Raw genomic sequence first — 22,665 nt, 5'->3', positions numbered from 1 at the left:
TGACAGGGAGAAACACAGCAGGTATAAAAGTGCCGTCTTTCTCTAAGGGACAGAAGGGACCTGACTGGAGGGTGGATGTGGACAGCAAAGGAGTGCACAATGCAGCCAGTCTAAAGCCAGAACAGAACATCTAAAAGTCCCCTTTGGAAGAAGGGACTAGATAGAAACTATGTTAAAGGCAGGACCGAAGATCTAAGGAAACCTGGAAATAGTACTGATCCAAACCTACCCTGCTTCTGAATTATTTTAGCATAACTTATTTAACAAAGCTATTCTTTGCTTATAAACCCTTTCGTGCTTTTCTGTCTGATTACTGGTTCTTTGTGAGATTATCTTTTTAAAAACTTTCAAGTCACTAGAGGGTTTGTCACAGCATGAGGTGCGGTATTTCTCCTTTTGGTCAGCACACCTGAGGAAGCTGTCTTACACAGCTGTATGCAGCACAGACGCAGGCAAGCGGGTTCAGAGCTCACAGAGGAAGAGGTGGTGGCAGAGAATGAGACACTCAAGATGAATGGACTAGACACTGAGGTTGTACTCCCCTCATAACTACTTCCTGAATAACTACTGTTTGGTCCTACTGAGAATTCATTCAACAGGCAGGAAATGTATATCACAAGAGCAAACAGTGCAGGGTGCAGTCAGACTTATTAGCAAGACAATTGTTTACCTTCTTGTCCTAGCTTCCTCATCTATAAAATGTGGTACAATATTTCTTATCTCATAGGGTTGCTCAGAGGATTAAATGCCTTAATAAATGTGAAGTGCTGAAAAAAGTGTTCCTAGAACATAGTAAGAATTCAGTAAGTGAGCTGTTATATATATTAAGGGCCCATTATGCTCCAAGTCCCTGTTCTCAAAGAACTTACAGGTTATTTGGGACGTGTTTGAAACTATTTGGTTCATGTAAGTGTAACTATGATAGAATTGAGACTCGGCTCAAGTGGAAGGAAACCATAAGCAAAGAAAACAAGGTGTATACAAAGGACAGGAAGGCTGGACTAGCACAGAAGCCTCTCTATTCCACTGAAAATCAGCATACTTGCCCCAGATTTGTTTTTACTTTAAATCATGAAAATCAAAAGAAAACATTTTAGGAATCTTGAACCAGGATGACATGGAAGATGCTGTTTGCTGTCTGTCTAACAGTCATTACCCATTTGCTGCCTGGCTAAGACTCTGACACCTGAACCCAGTCCAGGGGATGAAGGAAGATACTCTTATGCCATCATGGCTATCCTCTCCCCTTGCCAGACACTCTCTAAGTCTCGCTTGCATAAGCTGAAAGTAATCACAGGGTCAGCTCTAGCCAATAAAAACAAAGGGGGATGTCTTCTGAAAATGTTTCCTTCCCTGATAAAAGGAGCACACTGCCTGCATGTCCTGCTTTTTACTGCTGTGATGCCAAGAGCCACAGCAGCTATTTTTGAACATAAGATGATAAGCGTTAAGAATCAGAAGCCACTGGACTGAAAGTAAAAGAACTGAAAGAAGGGAAGAGATAGAGACTCTGATGACATTGTGAAATAATTAAATATACTAATTTCTTGGGTCATATTGGTGGGTTTTATGTTTGTTGCTGAATGTATCCATTACAGATCGAACTTTATGCTTTGCTCTCAATGTTGTTGTTATTACTTTCAATAGCTTTGTTGACATCCTGATAAGTTAGCTCATCAGGCCAGTCTCTGACTCTAAATCCCTTCTCAGAATCCAACCTTCACAGAATTTTTGCTTTGAATGGAATTTTATAGGTGACCTAGACAAAACTCCTTATTTTACTCAAGAGAAATCTGAGGCCCAGAAATTAATCAATTATACCTAAATCCCTCAGGCAGAGTATAAAGAAGCCAAGGCTTCAATCATTAAGCACTTTAAATCTGGTGGGTTTTTTTTTAAAAAACATCTCCTAAAACTCTGAGAGGTTCTTTTAATAACTTTTCTTTTTTGTGCCCAAATGACGATTACTGTCGTTTGCCCAAACCCACAGCTTTATGAATTTATCTTGCAGTTTGCCTGAGATCTGGCCCATCACTATATAGAGTGACCTCAATTAAAAAGGTGGCACTTTACCTTCTTTATTTTCAACTAGTATGACTCCAGCCAAAGAAACAGATCTGCCACCAAGCCAGTGCGACCTAACCTCGACCAGCAGTTTCCCAAAGACCCACAATCACGGGACAGACTGTCTCCACTCTGCAGTGTTGTCAAAAACATCCCAAACATTTAACTAGTGACAGACAGACCAGGAAAGAGTGTGAAAAGGAAGAAAGAAAATGAGAACTCAGTTTTCTACACATTAAATTTTAAGTGGCAACAAGCTATTTGGTAAATTCTTAGATCAACAGATTATTAAAAAGTAAAGAAGACATGACAAAAAGAAAGGCAAAGAGATGGCTATACTCTTTTTTAAAAAGGGAAACAAAAATAAACTAGATCAAGAGAGTAGAGAATTTAAAGGTTCCAAGTATGATAGAAACTAAGTATTAATACTGCTCACAAAAATTAGAGAATATTTTATAACTTTGTATTCATTTTGAAATATCCCCCTAATTTTTGTGGGCCGTATACTAAGATGTAGAGTGCAGTAGATAACATGACTTTAAACATTACACATAAATGTTTTTTAGTCTCCATTTCTTTTTGACTATAATAAAATTTAACTAAAACCAGATATCTTTTTTTTTTTTTTTTTAAATGAGAGGAGGGGAGGCAGAGACAAGACGCCTGCATGCGCCCGACCAGGATCCACCAGCAAGCCCACTAGGGGGCGATGCTCTGCCCATCTGAGGCCCTTGCTCTGTTGCCACTGGAGCCATATTTTAGCACCTGAGGCAGAGGCTATGGAGCCGTCCTCAGCGCTCAGTGCCAACTTGCTCTAATCGAGCCTTGGCAGGAGGAGGGGAGGAGAAGAGAGAAAGAGAGACAGAGAGAAGCGAGAGGAGGAGTGGTGGAGAAGCAGATGGGTGCTTCTCTTGTGTGTCCTGACCAGGAATTGAACCCGGGACATCCACTTGCCAGGGAAACCAATCGGGGCCAATATCACATGTCTTAGATTAAGTAGTATTCATGTCTTTTGCTTATGTAGTAAATACAAAATTTTAATGATTGAGTATAAAGCATCAGAATAAAATGATCCAGAATTTACTAAGCTATGGGTCACAAGTACGGTGTACTTTGCTTTTTAAATCCTGTTGAGATTTTCCTTTTCTTTTGTTTTTTTAAGATTATGGAAATGTGACTATATTTCAGGATCTCACAGAAAGCCTCAGCCCCAATAGTCTCCTAACTTTTAATGGCTGTGTTTACTGCAAATTTTGAACCAAAATTTTAAGCAAAATTTAAGTAATCACTAAGATATAAACAAAAGAAAGCATAAAAAGCCATTTTCAAATTATCTTAATCAAAAATTATTTCAAAGTTTAAGTCATGTAAAATGGTATGTAACAACTTACCGTATTCCTTTTCATTCACCTCAGAAATGGGCTCGGAAATGACGCTGCAGAAGGAAATGGCGCTTGCCGCGGACGGGTTCCGGGAGTGCCCCATGTGGTGGGGCACCTTCTTCACGTTCTTCAGCGCTTCCTCCGCCTGCTCCTGTTCCATCGCCGCAACCATGTCTCTGTACGCCTTCCTGGCTTCCTCTGTGAGCTCAACTAGCTTATTAAACAGGCTCTAAAAAGAGAGAGATTTTGACTAGTTCATGTGTTTTCTATTGCTACCATTAGCGATACATATCTCCACTGTTTCAGAATCAGGTACACTTTCAATCAGCAGAAACTCCAAATGGTATGCCAACCACAGAACCTTATAAATACTCTGTAACTTACATATATTGTTTATTTAATTGTCACAAGATTGAGGGAATTTTCTGTTTCAATACTAGTAACTAAATGTGATACATTAAAAGTTCTTGTAGAGTTTTTCAATTCAACTACTGCACACACAGTGTGTGGCACTGTAATGGGTACAATACCACTCTGCTCCCAAGAAACCTCTCATGTGGCTAGAAGGAGAAAACAGGAAGCAGCTATGACTCAAGGCAAATACTGTGAATGTCTTGAGATCTACAAAGTACTTTGGCCTTTGGAGAAAATACCAAATCCAACTGTTGGGCATGAGTGAAGAGTTCATGAAGTAATGTGACATCTGATATAGGCCTTGAGAAACAGAAACAATTTTGAGAGTTGGAGACAGTACATTCTTACTCGTGCACGTAAAATCACAAATAAAGACACAGACTTTAAAAAGGACAAGGCAGGCCTGAGGGTCAGTGAAGAACCCTGTATGAGTTAAAATATAAGGGAGCGATGCCCTGGCCAGGTATCTTGACTGGTTAGAGCACTGTACCGAAGCTCAGAGGTTGCTGGTTAGATCCCTGGTCAGGGCACATACAGAAACAGATCAGTGTTCCTGTCTCCCTCACTAACATCAATAAATCAAATTAATATATATACATAAATAAAATTAATATATATAGGAACGAGTGTATGGAGGGTGATGTCCTAGGATGTAGAAGAAGATGGCAGTCTCCACAGGAATTATAAGTCCCTGTAATATTTCCTTGTTGAAAAACTTGAAGACCAAAAAGAAGTCAGTGATAGTACAGCTAGCAAGGGCCTAGAAGATGACAAAAATATGACATATATTTAATAGACAACCTAAAGCTAATGGGAGAGAGGCAAACTATAAAAGTAGAATAAAGAGCCTGAAAATAGAAAGTGGAACTAACCAACCAGAGGTTCTTCCATCAATGAAACATTAATGAACATGAATGGAATAATTAAAAGTGAAACAGTAGGTGATGGAGCATACTCATGTTAACAAAATGGCAAAATTCATATAGCATTAAAGTTGTACTTCAGTGACCATGAAGTCTAATGATGTTCAAAGAAACATAAAGTTTCCAGTTATCAAAAAAATAAACAATTATTTTTAGTAGTTCTTACATCATAATTCAACAACCTTCTACTCCTGTTTAATGTCTTGATTTAGCGTTATAATTCAACACCTCCACACATTAAGCAAAAAATCTCAGACAGTAAATATGATCTGTACATCTGTAAGAATATGTTTAATTTTATATGTAAAATTATGTTTTCAGATAATGGGAGAAAAAGTACAACATAACATTTTTTTCTCCCCATGGTACTCATTTAAGTACAAGCCATAACAAGATGAAAGAAAGTATGGCAAGAAGTATCATCTTGCTAGGAAATATATCTTTAAAATTAAACGTACGAAAGACAAACATAGGTAACATGCTTTATTAGGTGATGTTTAAAACAGATGAAGTAGCAGGTACAGTAAATGCTATTGCTAATTGTGCTGACTGTTCAAGATGGTGGGTGTTAACTGCTAATAATATAAAAAACATATTCAGGGAGAAAAAGATGGCAGCGGAGTAGGCGGACGCACAGACGCCCAGCTCTCACCATCAAACTGGAATACAAATCAATTTAGGAAAAATCAGCATGAAAAACCAACTCTGAACTGCAAAAACATCTCTCAAAAACCAAGGAGCAAAGAAGAAGCCACAACAATCCTGGTAGGGAGCGCCTGAATCTTTCTGCTTACAGGAACGGGGGGGGGGGGGGTGAGGCTGAGAGCCCAGAGGGGATCTCACACAGGGAAAAGAGCAGAAACTACTGCTCACAGCCACTTGCCTGGCAACCAGGGAGCGAGGTGTGTTGAAAAGACCAGCTTATCTCCCAAGTGGAAAGGACAGGGAGAGGGACAGACTGTGAGGTGCTAAGGAATGCAGGAAACGAACTAAAAAAGCTGACTCATCCGTGCTGGAGGCGGCCATAGCTGGGGGAGGGACTGAACCTTTCACAAAACAGAGCTGAATTGCTTCCTGATCAGAGATCTCGGGACATCTATCCAGCTCCAATCAGTGCAACAAGACACAGCTGAAAACAAGAAGTGGGGAAGAGGGGCAGTAACTCAGGTCTCCATGGAGATCTGAGATAAACCTCCCCCTACTGAAGCTGAGAAAACACCCTGACCCCAGAGAGATTAGTTGGTGGAAGAGACCTTCAGAGTCTCAGGTTACACCCACAGCATTCCTGGATACAGTTTCAAGGAAGCCCCCTGCTGAGATCAGTAAACAAGACTATCACCTGTTAAGAAAACAAACAAATCAAGACTTCAAAGCTGCCCAAATCTGAAAGTCGATTACAAATAATAGCTGATACCAACCCAAGAAGACCTAGAAATAACACAACTGAAAACTGGAGGCAGACAACACCAAGCCTAGACTCAACCAACTCTACAAACAAAACACCGAAAATGAGAAGACAAAAAAGTGCAATCCAAATGAAACCTTCAGGAGATGAACTGAGTGATATGGAAATAATCAAACTTCCAGATGCGGAGTTCAAAATAATGATTGTAAGGATGCTTAGGGATCTTAGAACAACAATGGATGGTCATTATGAACACCTAAATAAAGAAATAGCAAGTATAAAAAAGAATCAGTCGGAGATGACAAATACAATATCAGAAATAAAGACCACAATGGAAGGAATTAAAAACAGGATAGATAGAGCAGAGGATCGAATCAGTGAGTTAGAGGACAACTGTAATGAAGGCATGAAAGCAGAGAAGAAAAAAGAGACTCAAAAAGTCAGAGGAAACTCTTAGAGAGCTCTGTGACAACATGAAGAGAAATAACATCTGCATCATAGAAATTCCTAAAGAAGAAGAAAAAGAACAAGGGAAAGAGACTTTGTTCAATCATATCATAGCTGAAAACTTCCCTAAATTAAAGCAAGAGAAACTCTCACAAGTCCAAGAAGCACAGAGGACTCCATTAAAGAGAAATCCAAAGAAACCTACACCAAGACACATCATAATTAAAATACCAAAGCTAAGCGATAAAGAGAAAATATTAAAAACTGCAAGAGAAAAAAAAGTTATCACCTACAAAGGAGCCCCCATAAGGATGACATCCGACTTCTAAACAGAAACACTTGAGGCCAGAAGGGAATGGCAGAACAAGAACCTACAACCAAGACTACTTTATCCAGCAAGGCTATCGTTTAAAATCGAAGGAGAAATAAAAAGCTTCCCGGACAAAAAACAACTCAAGGAATTCATTACAACCAAACCAATGCTGCAGGAAATGTTAAGGGGCCTGTTGTAAACAGATCAAAGTGTTAAAAGAATATAGCAAAAAAGGAATATACATCTTGAAAGAAGAAAATGGCAATAAACAACTACATATCAATAATAACCTTAAATGTAAATGGATTAAATGATCCAATCAAAAGACATAGGGTAGCTGCATGGATAAGAAAACAGGACCCATACATATGTTGTCTACAAGAGACACACCTTAGAACAAAAGACACACATAGATTGAAGGTAAAAGGATGGGAAAAAACATTTCATGCAAACGGAAATGAAAAAAAGCGGGGGTAGCAATACTTATATCAGACAAATTGGACTTTAAAACAAAGGATATAGTAAGAGATAAAGTAGGCCACTACATAATGATAAAGGGAGTAATCCAACAGGAAGATATAACTATTAAAAATATCTATGCACCTAATATAGGAGCACCCAAATATATAAAGCAGGCTTTGATGAATTTAAAGGGCGAGATCAACAGCAATACTGTAATAATAGGGGATTTCAATACCCCACTAACATCACTAGATAGATCCTCAAGAAAGAAAACAAAGAAACAGCAGACTTATTGGAAACACTAGATCAACTCGATTTAATAGATATCTTCAGAACCTTTCACCCTAAAGCAGCAGAATATACATTCTTTTCAAGTGCTCATGGTACATTCTCTAGGATAGACCACATGTTAGGGTACAAAAGTGCTCTCAACAAATTTAAGAGGACTGAAATAATATCAAGCACTTTCTCCGATCACAACAGCATGAAACTAGAAATGAATCACAACAGAAAAGCTCAAAAATTCTCAAACACATGGAAACTAAATAGCAGGTTGTTAAATAATGAATGGATTAAGAATGAGATCAAAGAAGAAATTAAAAAATTCCTAGAAACGAATGACAATGAGCATACAACAACTCAAAATTTATGGGACACAGCAAAGGCAGTGCTGAGAGGGAAGTTCATAGCACTACAGGCACACTTTCAGAAGCTAGAAAAAGCTCAAATAAACAACTTAACCCTGCATCTAAAAGAATTAGAAAAAGAACAGCAAGTAAAGCCCAAATGTAGTAGAAGGAAGGAAATAATAAAGATCAGAGCAGAAATAAATGACATAGAGGCTAAAGAAACAATACAGAGGATCAATGAAACTAGGAGCTGGTTCTTTGAAAAGGTAAACAAGATTGATGAACCTTTAACTAGACTCACCAAGAAAAAGAGAGAGAGGACTCAAATAAATAAAATTAGAAATGAGAGAGGAGAAATAACAACTGACACAACAGAAATACAAAATATTGTAAGAAAATACTATGAAGAACTGTATGCCAAAAAACTAGACAACCTAGATGAAATGGACAAATTCCTTGAAACATACAATCTTCCAAAAATCAATCTGGAAGAATCAGAAAACCTAAACAGACCGATTACAACAAATGAGATCAAAACAGTTATCAAAAAACTCCCAACAAAGAAAAGTCCGGGGCCCAATAGCTTCACAACGGAATTCTACCAAATATTCAAAGAAGAACTAACTCCTATCCTTCTCAAGCTATTTCAAAAAATTCAAGAGGAAGACTTCCAAGCTCCTTTTATGAGGCGAGCATAATTCTGATTCCAAAACCAGGCAAAGTCAACACAAAGAAAGAAAATTATAGGACAATATCTCTGATGAATATAGATGCTAAAATCCTCAACAAAATATTAGCAAACCGGATCCAACAATATATGGAAGAAATCATACACCATGATCAAGTGGGATTTACTCTGGGGAGGCAAGGCTGGTACAATATTCGTAAATCAATCAATGTGATTCATCACATAAACAAAAAGAAGGAGAAAAACCATATGATAATTTCAATAGATGCAGAAAAAGCATTTGATAAAATCCAGCACCCATTCATGATCAAAACTCTCAGCAAAGTGGGAATACAGGGAACATACCTCAACATAATAAAAGCCATCTATGAGAAACCCACAGCCAACATCATACTCAATGGGCAAAAATTAAAAGCAATCCTCTTAAGATCAGGAACAAGGCAGGGGTGACCCTTTCACCACTCTTATTAAACATAGTCCTAGAAGTCCTGGCCACAGCAATCAGACAACAAGAAGAAATAAAAGGCATTCAAGTTGGAAAAGAAGAAGTAAAACTATCATTATTTGCAGATGATATGATATTGTATATAGAAAACCCTAAAGTCTCGGTCAAAAAGCTACTGGACCTGATAAATGAATTCAGCAAAGTGGCAGGATATAAAAATCAATACTCAGAAATCAGAGGCATTTTTATACACCAACAATGAACAGTCAGAAACAGAAATTAAGGAAACAATCCCCTTCACAATTACAACCAAAAAAATAAAGTACCTAGGAATAAACTTAACCAAGGAGACTAAAGACTTGTACTTGGAAAATTACAAAGCATTGATAAAAGAAATCAAGGAAGATACAAACAAGTGGAAGCATATACCGTGCTCATGGTTAGGAAGAATAAACATCATTAAAATGTCTATATTACCCAAAGCAATCTATAAATTCAATGCAATACCAATTAAAATACTAATGACATACTTCAAAGATATAGAACACATATTCCAAAAATTTATACGGAACCAAAAGAGAACACGAATAGCCTCAGCAATCTTAAAAAATAAGAATAAAGTGGGAGGTATCACACTTCCTGATATCAAGTTATACTACAAAGCCATTGTACTCAAAACAGCCTGGCACTGGCATAAGAACAGGCATATAGATCAATGGAACAGAGCAGAGAACCCAGAAATAAACCCACAGTTCTATAGACAACTGATATTTGACAAAGGAGGTAAGGAAATACAATGGAGTAAAGACAGCCTCTTTAACAAATGGTGTTGGGAAAATTGGACAGCTACCTGCAAAAAATGAAACTAGATCACCAGCTTACACCACTCACAAAAATAAACTCAAAATGGATAAAAGACTTAAATGTAGGCCGTGAAACCATAAGCATCTTAGAAGAAAACATAGGCAGTAAGCTCTCGGACATCTCTCGGAGCAATATATTTGCTGATTTATCTCCACGGGGAAGTGAAATAAAAGACAGGATAAACAAATGGGACTATATCAAACTAAAAAGCTTTTGCACTAAAGACAACAAGAACAGAATAGAAAGACAAACTACACAATGGGAGAACATATTTGACAATACATCTGATAAGGGGTTAATAACCAAAATTTATAAAGAACTTGTAAATCTCAACACCAGGAAGACAAACAATCCAATCCAAAAATGGGCAAAAGAGATGAATAGACACTTCTCCAAAGAGGACATACAGATGGCCAATAGGCATATGAAAAAATGCTCAACGTCACTAATCATTAGAGAAATGCAAATTAAAACCACAATGAGATATCACCTCACACCAGTCAGAATGGTGCTCATCAACAAAACAACACAGAGTAAGTGCTGGCGAGGATGTGGAGAAAAGGGAACCCTCCTGCACTGCTGGTGGGAATGCAGACTGGTGCAGCCACTGTGGAAAACAGTATGGAGATTCCTCAAAAAACTGAAAATCGAACTGGCTTTTGACCCAGCTATCCCACTTTTAGGAATATACCCCAAGGACACCATAGAACGGCTCCAAAAGGAGAAATGCACCCCCATGTTTGTGGCAGCGTTGTTCACAATAGCGAAGATCTGGAAACAGCCCAAGTGTCCGTCAGAGGACGAGTGGATTAAAAAGCTTTGGTACATATATACTATGGAATACTACTCAGCCATAAGAAATGATGACATCGGATCATTTACAATAACATGGATGGACCTTGATAACATTATATAGAGTGAAATAAGTAAATCAGAAAAAAAACTAAGAACTATATGAATCCATACATAGAAGGGACATAAAATGAGACTCAGAGACATGAACAAGAATGTGATGGCAACAGGGGTGGGGGGTGGGGGGAGGGGGGATGGGGTGAAGAAGGAGAGAGGGGTTGGGGGAGGGGAAGGGCACAAAGAAAACCAGATAGAAGGTGACAGAAGACAATTTAACTTTGGGGGAGGGGTATACAGCACAATCAAATGTCAAAATAATCTAGAGATGTTTTCTCTCAACATATGTACCTTGATTTATCAATGTCACTGCATTAAATTTAATAAATAAATTTTAAAAAACAAACAAACAAAAAAACCCAAACATATTCAGGGTTTATTTATTCCATAAAAGGAGGGAATATGTATTATTAAAAATAGCCCCTACACCATTACACGTTACAGACTTCATAAATATTTGTTTTGGTTGCAATGTTTAACAAATCATGCATTTAAGAGGGGCCAAAAAAAGAAAATAGGCATATGGACATGTGATGCTGAGATTAACAATGGTTTTATAATACAAATAAAACAGAAATTGTTAGGAATAAAAAAAGGGAAGAAAACAAAATTGAAAAGAGAAGCTATCAGGGAATAAAGGCCTTAAATGTCAGTGTAAGGACAGGAAATTTAATTCAAAGGTTAGTTTTATCAGATGGTCAAAGTAACTTCAGTGTAACAGTGCATTACTGAAAAAAGAAAAGGATACACTTGGTAATACATCAGTATTTTCTTTACCTCCATTTTAATACTGTATTTTGATTAAAACAATAACTTAACCTACCTCAAAATATCTGAAGGCAAGTAAACCAATATACAAACAAAACTGGCAAACACTTTATAACATAAAACTGTACAAATAACCTATTATATATAATTCAGTGAGAAGTCAATACAATGTAAAATAAACATGTAAACTTTTCCTGACCCTGATCCCAGTACATTTTTATCAAGTGTCTTTATATATATATATATATATATATATATATATATATATATATATATATATATGACCCTTCTTTTCCATAAAGGTATTTATTACCCAAATTCTCACATGTCATTTAGCATAGAAGGCAGATATGTACCTACCACACAATTTTTAAACAACCATTTGTCACCTACTCATGCTCCAGTAATGTGAAAGATGCCAGGCAGACAAAGATAAGAGGCCATTCCTCAAAAAATTCAGTTAAGGGGGAAGAAGCACATATAAACTACAGCAAGCAGTGTGCATTCTGTAACTGAGAAAAGCAAGGTCTAGCATGAAAACACAGGTATTAGTTATGTACTCAGAGAGGTGGGTAGACAGTTTCAAGGGTGACGGGAGAGAAAATGAATGAACAGGAAAGTGGGGGTATGCAAACATGGTGACTGGACTGGACATACAGGTGCTTAAACATAGAAATACAGAGCTGGGAAGAGGGAAAATGGTCCATCAGTGATGTCGCAAAATACCTTAGAATCAACTTCATAAAAATGTCTTAAAATGTTTTATGTTAATAAGCATTACTCTAAATAACCTTCATATTATCAGCTCTGCGGGTCAAGTTCTGAGTTAGCTAACTGCTAGAGGAAGACAAAGGTGTCAGGGGTACAGAATCACTGGGACAACTGGTTTAGAAATTTCATTTTCTAAATTAACATCCTCTCCAATTAAAGCATTCCTTTCTCTCAATTCCTAGTTGCACAAAATATACCCAACATAAGGACTGAAGAAAATTATTTTACATGCTATAATATCAGATAATCTTTACCTAGCAGTTAAATAAATGATCAAATATTACATAGTTGAACCCTGAGGTAAAAGAAAACACTGTGGCAGAAAACAGAAGCTAAAAATCTTTTCAAAATGCTGTAGGACTAACTTATGTAAAGGTTTGAACACTAAAAAAGGAAACGTAATTCTCAAAAATTTTCCACTGACTCTTAGAGAGTTATCATTTCACTTCTTCAAATACTTAAACATAACACTGGCATGGGTCAACAGAAAGCGCACTGTCTGTGGGCAGGGTAGTGAAGGAGGGTGTCTTCCAAAGTCTTACCTCAGCACCAAAGTAGTTGAAGATTCCCACCACACTGACAGGAACCAGCTTGTTCACACAGCGTCCTAGAGCTTTTCTTCCCAGGGCAAACACAAAAGGGATTTCTTGTTCCCGTGCCATGGCTATCACATTATAAAGAGCCTCATCCAGGCCACCTGAGAAAGTTAACACATACAGAGGTTTTAATTTAATTATTTCCAAAATAGAGCTACTTTTGCACCAAGAACTAAAGCATAAAACACAGCAGCAAAGGATTCTATGAAGGCCTGTGGCACTCGGGCTATTCCACACATTTTTCTATTTGAATTTGTACTATGTAAGATATATGTTCCTATTTTCTTTCTTCCCAATTAAATTAAAAACAAATTAATTAAAATTCTTAATAGTGGCTGTTTCCTTTATCCAATCTCTCATCTCGAGTAGCAACCTATCACATGTAATGATATCATATGTTACTGTTTTTCTTGGTTTTCTCCCCTATGGAGTACATGCCTGATACTACTACTTAATACATCTGTCTACTCCAACCACCCAAAGTGGCTACTTCATGAAAAAGGACAAATAAGAGTACATGACACAGTATAAAGTATGTGTGCTGGCTCACCCAAGAACCTCCATATTAACTGCTGGTTTCTGAGGGGCAAATTTCCACCATCAATCAAGAGAAAAAGACCATCAGAGAAAGTTAATATAAAAATGTAAAAATATAGACTATATTTGCAGAGGTAAAGAAATACACTCTGACCAGTCCCCACTCTGATGACAACAGAGGGCACCCTTGATTAGCCCAACTCAAATCCATACCAGTGTCCGTAGACGGGGATTTTCTTTACAATCCAATCTCAATTTTATTACTTAATTCCAGGTACTGAAAGGTACCTTCTTTCCTCATGCTCAATATTATGCTTTAAACCTAAACTCAGCTAAATCAAATGATTTCAACTTTAAAATTCACTGTATATCCATCCTAGTTATACTAAATAAGGTCAAAACACTTCAAAAGTAAAATGTTCATACCTTTTGACTGGATTTTTTCACAGTTTGGAGAAATGATAACACACTTGATCTTGTTTAGCTTCATATGTTTGGTAACCTCCCTCAGCCCCATAACCAGCCGTCTCCTTGCTTTTGCTCTTACAGGGTCTTTTTGATAGATGCGTTCCTGGAAACTGACAAGCTCTTGGAGAAGGAGAGTCACACATTCATCAATCTCTTTACAAAGAACCTGATTACAATACCTGTAAAGAAAATCAAAAGTAAGTAAGTTTGTCCTAATTATTTTTCTAATTATTTTTTGTAAAATTACTTTAGGAAAAAACAGACCTAGTAAGAGGTTTTCATAAAAAAATAAAATCTTCAAACTCTCTTCTTCCTTCAGTCAATTAGAAAACAAGAGTTTTTCTGAATTACATTATCAACCCCAGGGAAGTACTATCCAAACTCCCAATTATTAAATTCCTAAGGATATAAATCAAATGCTAGCCTGCTAATTAGATTTAAAAAAATGTAATTTTAGTAAGGTGATATAAAGTTATTTCATTCAACTGAATATTAAAGATGTTTCTTGTAGGAAGAAAATATAATCTTTTAGATGCTTACTGCCCTAATACCAATAATTCTTTCCTCCACTCTTGAATAAGTCACGATCTCTGGGTACTGCTTCTTCAACCATGAAAAAACAAAGTTAAATAAATAAGATGGCCTCAATGGTCCCTCTAACTTCAAACATCTATGGCTATGGAAGATGAACTCAGTAATTAAATTCAGGCCAAAACATATCAGGCAAAGCAACTGAATGAGGCTCTTTATAATATATATGGTTACAATGCAAAAGACTAGAAAGGAAAAAAGTGTGAGGCCACTATTGGACTTAATTTCAAGGATAAGGAAGTTATCAAAGTTTATTGATTCTTAATAAATTCTACTTTTCTAATTTTAATCTCTAATTTCTACCACAAGCAAAATCTTAAGAAAAACTGGCGTAATTTCTAATCTAGGAATAACCAGGCAAGAAAATTTGTTTCTAAATTACATTATAGCAGGGGTCAGGAACCTTTTTGGCTGAGAGAGCCATGAATGCCACATATTTTAAAATGTAATTCCGTGAGAGCCATACAATGACTCGTGTACATTACACATTAGCCAATAAAAATTTGGTGTTGTCCCGGAGGACAGCTGTGATTGGCTCCAGCCACCTGCAACCATGAACATGAGCGATAGGAATGAATGGATTGTAATACATGAGAATGTTTTATATTTTTAACATTTTTTTTTTTATTAAAGATTTGTCTGCGAGCCAGATGCAGCCATCAAAAGAGCCACATCTGGCTCGTGGGCCATAGGTTCCCAACCCCTGCATTATAGAGTGGAAAAATCTAGGCCCACACTTTTTTAGTTGGGGGAAAAAACAATTCTGCTTTGGGAATTTTTTTATGTTTATGTGGAAAATGTTTAAATGACTACAAGTATGACACTACTTCAGAAGGGAAGATAAAATTGAACAGACTGAGGTAAGATTAACTACCTTGAAGTATGCAAAATTAAAGAACATCAAAAATACAATTTTCTTCATTTTGATTTTAAGTTGTTTACTTCATACATTTTATTCTCCAGAATTTCCTTTGCTTCTCATCTGTTATTTGACATTTAATTAACTCACCAAACCTAGGCAAGAAGTATTTGCTCAAAAAAATAGTATAAAGAAAAGGAACAGAAAAAAACCAATGTGGTTTGGATTCACGCAGATCGTCACTTCTAAAGGTAAAATTGGCCCTGGCCAGATAGCTGGGTTGGTTAGATCACCGCCCTGATAAGTCAAGGTTGTATGTTTGATCTCCAGTCAGGGCACATAGAGGAACAGATTAATGTTTCTGTCCCTCTCTCTCTAAAAACAATCAATAATAATTTTTTTTAAGTGAGAGAGACAAGACAGGAAGGAAGAAATATGATGAGAAACATCAACTCGTAGCTGCATCACTTTAGTTGTTTCTTGATTGCTTCTCATATGTGCCATGACCAGGGGGGTCAAGCTGATCCAGTGACCCCTTGCTCAAGCCGGTGACCTCTGGCCTCAAGCCAGTAACCACTAGGTCATGTCCACCATCCCACGCTCAAGCTGGCAATCCCACATCAAGCCAGATGATGCTATACTCAAGCCAGCAATGTTGGGGTTTTGAATCTGGGACCTCAGAGTCCTAGGTCAACGTTCTATCCACTGCACCACCACCAGTCAGGCAATCAATAAATTTTCTTTTCAAAAGGTAAAATTAATTCATCTGCACAGATGTTATAATCCTAAAATCCTTCACAGCACTAACTACTAGGTTCAAGGTTATTCACAGATGTGCATTTTAAAACTTAGAAATATTTGCTGAAAAACAAATAGTAATAAGTTCATATCGTGTTAACAGGGTCTTAGAAACTTGATTTTAATTGGTTAGAGAGGTATTCAAACTATTTTTTTTATTGATTGATTTTTAGAGAGAGAGGAAGAGAGGAAGGAGAAAGAAATATTGATTTGTTGTTCCACTTATTTATGCATTCACTGGTTGATTCTTGTATGTGCCCTGACTGGGGATCAAATCTGCAACCTTGGCACATCAGTGCTCTAACCAACTGAGCTATCTGGCCAAAGCAGAGTGGCTTTTTGGAAGGACCAATAATATTTAATATTAACAAAAAAGAAAAGGCAGCCTGACCAGGTGGTGGCACAGTGTATAGAGCGTTGGCTTGAGATGCAGAGGACCCAGGTTTGAAACCCCGAGGTTGTGGGCTTGAATGAGGGCTCACCAGCTTGAGTGTGGGGTCGCCGGCTTGAGCGTGGGGTCGTGGACATGAACCCATGGTTGCTGGCTTGAGCGCAAAAGTCGCTGCCTTGAAGCCCAAGGTCGCTGGCTTGAGTCCAAGGTCGCTGGTTTGAGCAAGGGGTCACTCATTCTGCTGGAGCCCCCCAGTCAAGGCACATATGAGAAAGCAGTCAATGAACAATGAAGGTGCCACAATGAAGAACTGATGCTTCTCATATCTCTCCCTTCCTGTCTGTCTGTCCCTATCTGTCCCTCTTTATCTCTAGCAAAAAGAAAAAAAAAAAAGCACTTGGAGAAGGAAAACCTCATAGTACAGCATATATAAGATGTACGAGGCCAAATTTTCACGGTATAAACACTATCTAATATAAAAAGAATATATACTGCTCACAAAAATAGGGAATATTTTCAAAATGAACATGAAGTGATAAAATATCTCCTAATTTTTGTGAGCAGTATATTTAGCCCTGGCCGGACAGCTCGGTTGGGTAGAGCATTGTCCTGAAGCACAGAGGTTGCCGATTCGATTCCCAGTCAGGGCACTTACAGGAGCAGTTCAATGTTCCTCTCTCTCTCTCTCTCAAATCAATTAAAAAAATAATAAAAAGAATATAATTACAGTCAACTCACTTTCACATAAACACTGCTAACTTACAAAAGCCCAGTACATTAAAAATAATAAAACCAGATGTTAAACAAAATCTGAAACAACTTAAAGATCTTTAGTGTTTCATCTGCTCAACCCATTAAGTAATGACAATATTACATTCAGAACTACAACCAAGAGACTTAAACTATACAACCTCAGTAATGAGACTAAAACTTACTCTCTAAATCTTTTGCTATGGATTCTGGTTATTGTTGAAGACGCCATTGGACTGCCTATCCCAGAACTAGCTGGAGAGCCTTGTGACACCGGTGTCATACAGTACGGAGAGTTCTGACTTGCTGGGGAGAGTGAAGTATCACTGGGCATGCTCAGTCCTGTATCTGCAGAGATGCGGGGTGAGAGTAAAGAATTTATAAACTTCAAATGCTGAAAGCTCTATATTAAAATGAATATAATCAATACAATTTAAAATGGCAGTTATCTTTTGTATACTTCCAAAAAATTCTCCACTGTTCATATTACAAATAACCATTTCTCATATATTACAAAAATCAAGTGTTCCTATTATCTCTCAAAATGTACTGAACAAAAAAATCAAGCACGGCCTCCAGGTCTCCACAAAAGAGATAAGTCTAAATGATCTAAAACATGTATTCTTAGTGAATTTAAATCAAAGAACAATGGTAGTAACTCCTATACCCATCACCTTTATCTCTATTTTTCGGCCTATTTCTTAGAAATCATTTCTAAAACTGTATAAAAATTCCTACAGCTGCGGGCGATGGTGGCGCTGCCTCGTCCCTTCGCTCCACCCCTCTCCCGGTTCTCCCAGCACCACCCGTCTCTCACTTGGTCTCTGCTTCCGTGCCCAGGCCGCCACACTGGCAGGTGCCATCTCCTAACTCAACTGCCTCCTTCAGTTACTGTTTCTCTCCTAAACACCCACACTCAGGAAACCAGTTAGTATTTGTGTCCATTAAGTAGCAAAGTTATACATATAGCTTATCTCCATGTGCGATAAGCTTTTGGTAGAAAGATCAGTCTGCTATGTATCTTTATTTCCTGATTTTCCCATCCCACCCCAGTTTCTAAAGTATACATGATAGGTATTCAATAAACACCTTCTGAATGGATGGATAAATATGCCTAAATACAAAGGCAATGATATTTAATTGAGAGTAAAGGGGAATCCTAACCAAATATGTCCTAGCTGAACAATCTATGAAGTAACTTATTTTTCGAAACATACTGAGACATTGTTACTTATTCTCTATATAAATCAGATTTACATGTGTTAAAAATGTTGAGGAATAAATAAATACCAGCAAAAAAATGAACCCTGCCAGGTCTCTCGTAAAATCTTCCCTCCACAGTAGTACCATCTTAGAAGGAAGCTATAGTTCTGCTGAGGTCCCAACTGGAATCATGTGTGGTGGCTACTGCGCGGGACTGAGTCTTACTGACCAAATGGACTGTGCACCATGACAGGCTCCGCAAGTGTCAATGCGGCATATGCATTAATTCATAAAAGCAGGAAAGAGACTCAAGAAAAGAATTCACTTAAAAATAATCCTGTGAAGAAAGAGAGCCAAGTGTCCCAGATATAAAAGAATACAAAATGAGAAGACATGTGACAGTTACAGGTGATGCACTGGTGAGATTCTAATTATGAAGGTTTACAACAAATTCAAGATTTAAGTCTTAAAAATGCCAAAGGCCTACCATATAACACTATTGCCTGCCTTTTAAATATCTCCCTAGAGAAGCATCCTCAAAAGAAACCACTCTCAAAAATAAAGAGAATTAGATAAAATATAAAGCATATCCATCCTCCTACTAGGAGAATAACTAGTGATGGCTTACCTATCGATTACAGTATGCTAAACCATTCCATGAGAAGAGAGGATAAGGTGTGATCTTACCTTCCTGGGAAACAATCTCCTGTGGCAAATCATCAATAAAATCTAAGTGCATTTCTACTGGTTCCTCGGGTCCCAAAAGACTGTGGTCCACAGTTAAACGGCCCTTCTTTTCCTCTCTTTCTTTCAAAATAACCTAAAAGTCAATACCAGTCTTTAATTACTAATCACTCTTCAGGTATGTACTGAATAATTAAAACGTTCACTTTTACACAGGTACAGTAGTTCACTTAAAAACGGACATGAGGATTTTGTTCGGCTATGGGTTTAGCTGGCTATGTACAAACCGGCAAAAAGTAAACGTAATTTTAAGCACTGTGGCTGAAGGAGATACTATATCCAAAATAAAGAGAGGTGATCAGGCTCTACAATACTGTACTTATCTAACCACCTCTACTTAAGTACTGATTGGCACAACCTAGAGTTTCCCTGAAATAAATAAAATAAAAAGTCTGGAAACCAGGTCACATAGTTATATTAGATTTATATATAGTTTGCAGTTATTTTGACGTGGATTATCTCCTCCCAATAACAATCGAGTTAAATAGAGCGGTGTTGTTACTTGACACTTACAGATGAAGATGAGCATCAAGTTTGCCTAAAAACACCCTGGCCGGTTGGCTCAGTGGTAGAGCATCAGCCTGGCGTGCAGGGGTCCCGGGTTCGATTCCCGGCCAGGGCACACAGGAGGAGCTCCCGCCTGCTTCTCCACCCCTCCCCCTCTCCTTCCTCTCTGTCTCTCTCTTCCCCTCCTGCAGTGAGGGTCCATTGGAGCAAAGATGGCCCGGGCGCTGGGGATGGCTCCTTGGCCTCTGCCCCAGGCGCTAGAGTGGCTCTGGCCTTGACAGAGCGACGCCCCGGAGGGGCAGAGCATCGCCTCCTGGTGGGCAGAGCATCGCCCCCTGGTGGGCAGAGCATCACCCCCTGGTGGGCGTGCCGGGTGGATCCCGGTCGGGCCGCATGCGGGAGTCTGTCTGACTGTCTCTCCCCATTTCCAGCTTCAGAAAAAATACAAAAAAAAAAAAAAAAAAGTTTGCCTAAAAAATCACATAATAAGCACTGAAGAATATCAGAATCCAGAACTTCTGATTGCTATGGGAGTGTTTGGGATGCTAAATGTTTAACTTTTTAAAAAAATCTTATAGAAAAATTCATTCCCCTGAGCCCTGATCAACAACAGAAAAACAGTCATGATGCTGATGATATATCCCCAACCTTGAACTAACTATCCATCACCTTTATGATGGCACCTATGAACATTTCACAACCATCTGTTGGCTAAAAAGCCACACTCCTTTTGTAAAATAGATTTAAACCCTATTTATCCTGTAATATAAACATCTCAGATTTTGATTTACCTTTTTAAGTGCTGTGGGCCGTTTTAGTTTTACAATTTCCTTCTCTTTTCCTTTTTTTGCTTTAGAGGAAGTAATGTCCAAAGAATTAAAGGATGTCAAACAGGGCTGACTCTTGGTTAAAGGTTTTCTGTTAGTAGAGTCTTTAGTATGAAAAGAACCTGCAGTGACCACTAAAAACAAACAAGAACATTAGTTTTACTACTACAGCCAACTCCACATACTTTGAAATTTTCTAATGGTAAATCTACAGAAACAAGAACACACACTTCTTGCAGAAAAACAGGTATCAAATTGTCAGAGCAGGCCCTGGCCAGTTGGCTTAGTGGTAGAGCATCGGCCCAGCATGTGGAAGTCCCGGTTTCAATTCCCGGCCAGGGCACACAGGAAAAGCGATCATCTGCTTCTCCACCCCTCCCCTTCTCTCTCCTCTATCTCTCTCTTCCCCTCCCACAGCCAAGGCTCCATTGGAGCAAAGTTGGCCCAGGCACTGAGGATGGCACAATGGCCTCCACCTCAGGCACTAGAATGGCTTCGGTTGCAGCAGAGCATCGCCCCCTGGTGGGCATGCCGGGTGGATCCTGGTCAGGCACATGCAGAAGTGTTTTTCTGCCTCCTAGCTTCTCACTTCAAAAAAATACAAAAAAAAACCCAAAAAGATTGTCAGAGCAGCACAGAGCCTGCAGTGTCCCTTAGATACAACTTTCCCCCCCATTAATTTGAGAGAGAAGAAGGGGGAAGGAAAGATAGAGAGAGAAAGCATCAACTTGTTCCACTTAGTGTGCACCCACTGATTGCTTCTCATACGTGTTTTGATTGGGGCTTGAACTGATGACCTTGGGGTTGAGCCAGCACCTGAGGATGGAACCAGTGACCGTTGGAACCAAAGTGGCAACCTCAGTGCTCTAGGAAGATGCTCTTATCCACTGCACCAACAGCCAGGGCCCTCAGATATAGCTTTTATCCATTTTTTAAGCCCTCATAAGATAAAGATAAAGACAAAGCCAATACAATTAACTAATTTAGCAATCCAAAGTAGGGATATTTAAATTACTAGTTCTACTCTACTGCAGCAACCCTCCAGCATGTCAATTCTTACAACTGGTTTCCAATCAGAATCATTCTACTTTGACATTTCAGAACTCTGCAACTCCCCTTATTCTTACTGAACCTGTCTTATATAAGAGTCACCCTTATATGTAGTCAACCACTTCTCTCATCTTAGTCTGTCAGTAAAGAACAATCCCCCTCTCTTAGCTGCATTCTCAGTACTGTTCAGCAATTCTTTTATGACTGACAGATACCCTCATTCTCCAGTGGCTACCCCCAAATTCTTTATCAGTTCTAAACCTTTAATTTCAATCCTCTCATTCCAGTAGACACGCTTTGTCTGTTACTCCTCTGAAAGGATACTATCCAATATAAACTCCCAACCCACCTGAGAGGAGGCAGAGACATCCTTCCTCTTGTCCATGGCTCACCAATCACCTGTACTCTAAATCCCAATTCAGGATTGATGATCTTGCTCCACCCCTTTCCCTCTGGATCTTTCAAGTTCCTCATTAACCCCTGACTCTTTTCCATAACTCCCAAGAAATGAAAATCTCCTCTATCTAAAATAAAACGAACAGGCAAATTAATAAAACCCTTCACTTGCCTGGCTTTCCCTCAAACTAAGTACCATCAACTCCCTTATCCCTCCTTGTTCAAGTTCTAAATAGTCTGCATTCTCATCAGTGCTTTCCAAATCCTTCCAATCTGCCTCGTCATACCCACTCATCTTTGATGGGCTTCTGCATTCTATCAGTAAACAAAACAAAAACAAAACCAACAAACCAAACAAACAGAAACCCTATCAATTCCTTATAATCCTTTATGTCTTTGTCATCATTTCATCCTTTTTATGAACTTCCCAAGAAGGCTGACTTCTTTGTAATCAACACTTACCA

The 22,665-nt window shown here is 38.3% G+C and overlaps 1 protein-coding gene across 2 annotated transcripts in view; it reads right to left on the bottom strand.

Moving 5' to 3' along the window:
• Positions 1 to 22,665, bottom strand: part of SECISBP2L (SECIS binding protein 2 like) — a 62,509-nt gene that overhangs the window by 5,322 nt on the left and 34,522 nt on the right. For both annotated transcript variants that reach the window (XM_066342282.1, XM_066342283.1), the window contains exons 12-17: positions 20,720 to 20,889; positions 19,365 to 19,497; positions 17,660 to 17,822; positions 14,044 to 14,264; positions 13,027 to 13,181; positions 3,456 to 3,675 (exon numbers count right to left, since the gene is read on the bottom strand). In XM_066342282.1, coding sequence (XP_066198379.1) covers positions 3,456 to 3,675; positions 13,027 to 13,181; positions 14,044 to 14,264; positions 17,660 to 17,822; positions 19,365 to 19,497; positions 20,720 to 20,889 — 1,062 coding nt within the window. The remainder of the gene's footprint in view (positions 1 to 3,455; positions 3,676 to 13,026; positions 13,182 to 14,043; positions 14,265 to 17,659; positions 17,823 to 19,364; positions 19,498 to 20,719; positions 20,890 to 22,665) is intronic.

The sequence above is a fragment of the Saccopteryx leptura genome, chromosome 6 (genome assembly GCF_036850995.1).
Source record: "Saccopteryx leptura isolate mSacLep1 chromosome 6, mSacLep1_pri_phased_curated, whole genome shotgun sequence".
Lineage (NCBI taxonomy): Eukaryota > Metazoa > Chordata > Mammalia > Chiroptera > Emballonuridae > Saccopteryx > Saccopteryx leptura.
Note: the sequence above shows the minus strand (reverse complement) of the source record. Positions and strands in the feature narration are given on the sequence as shown.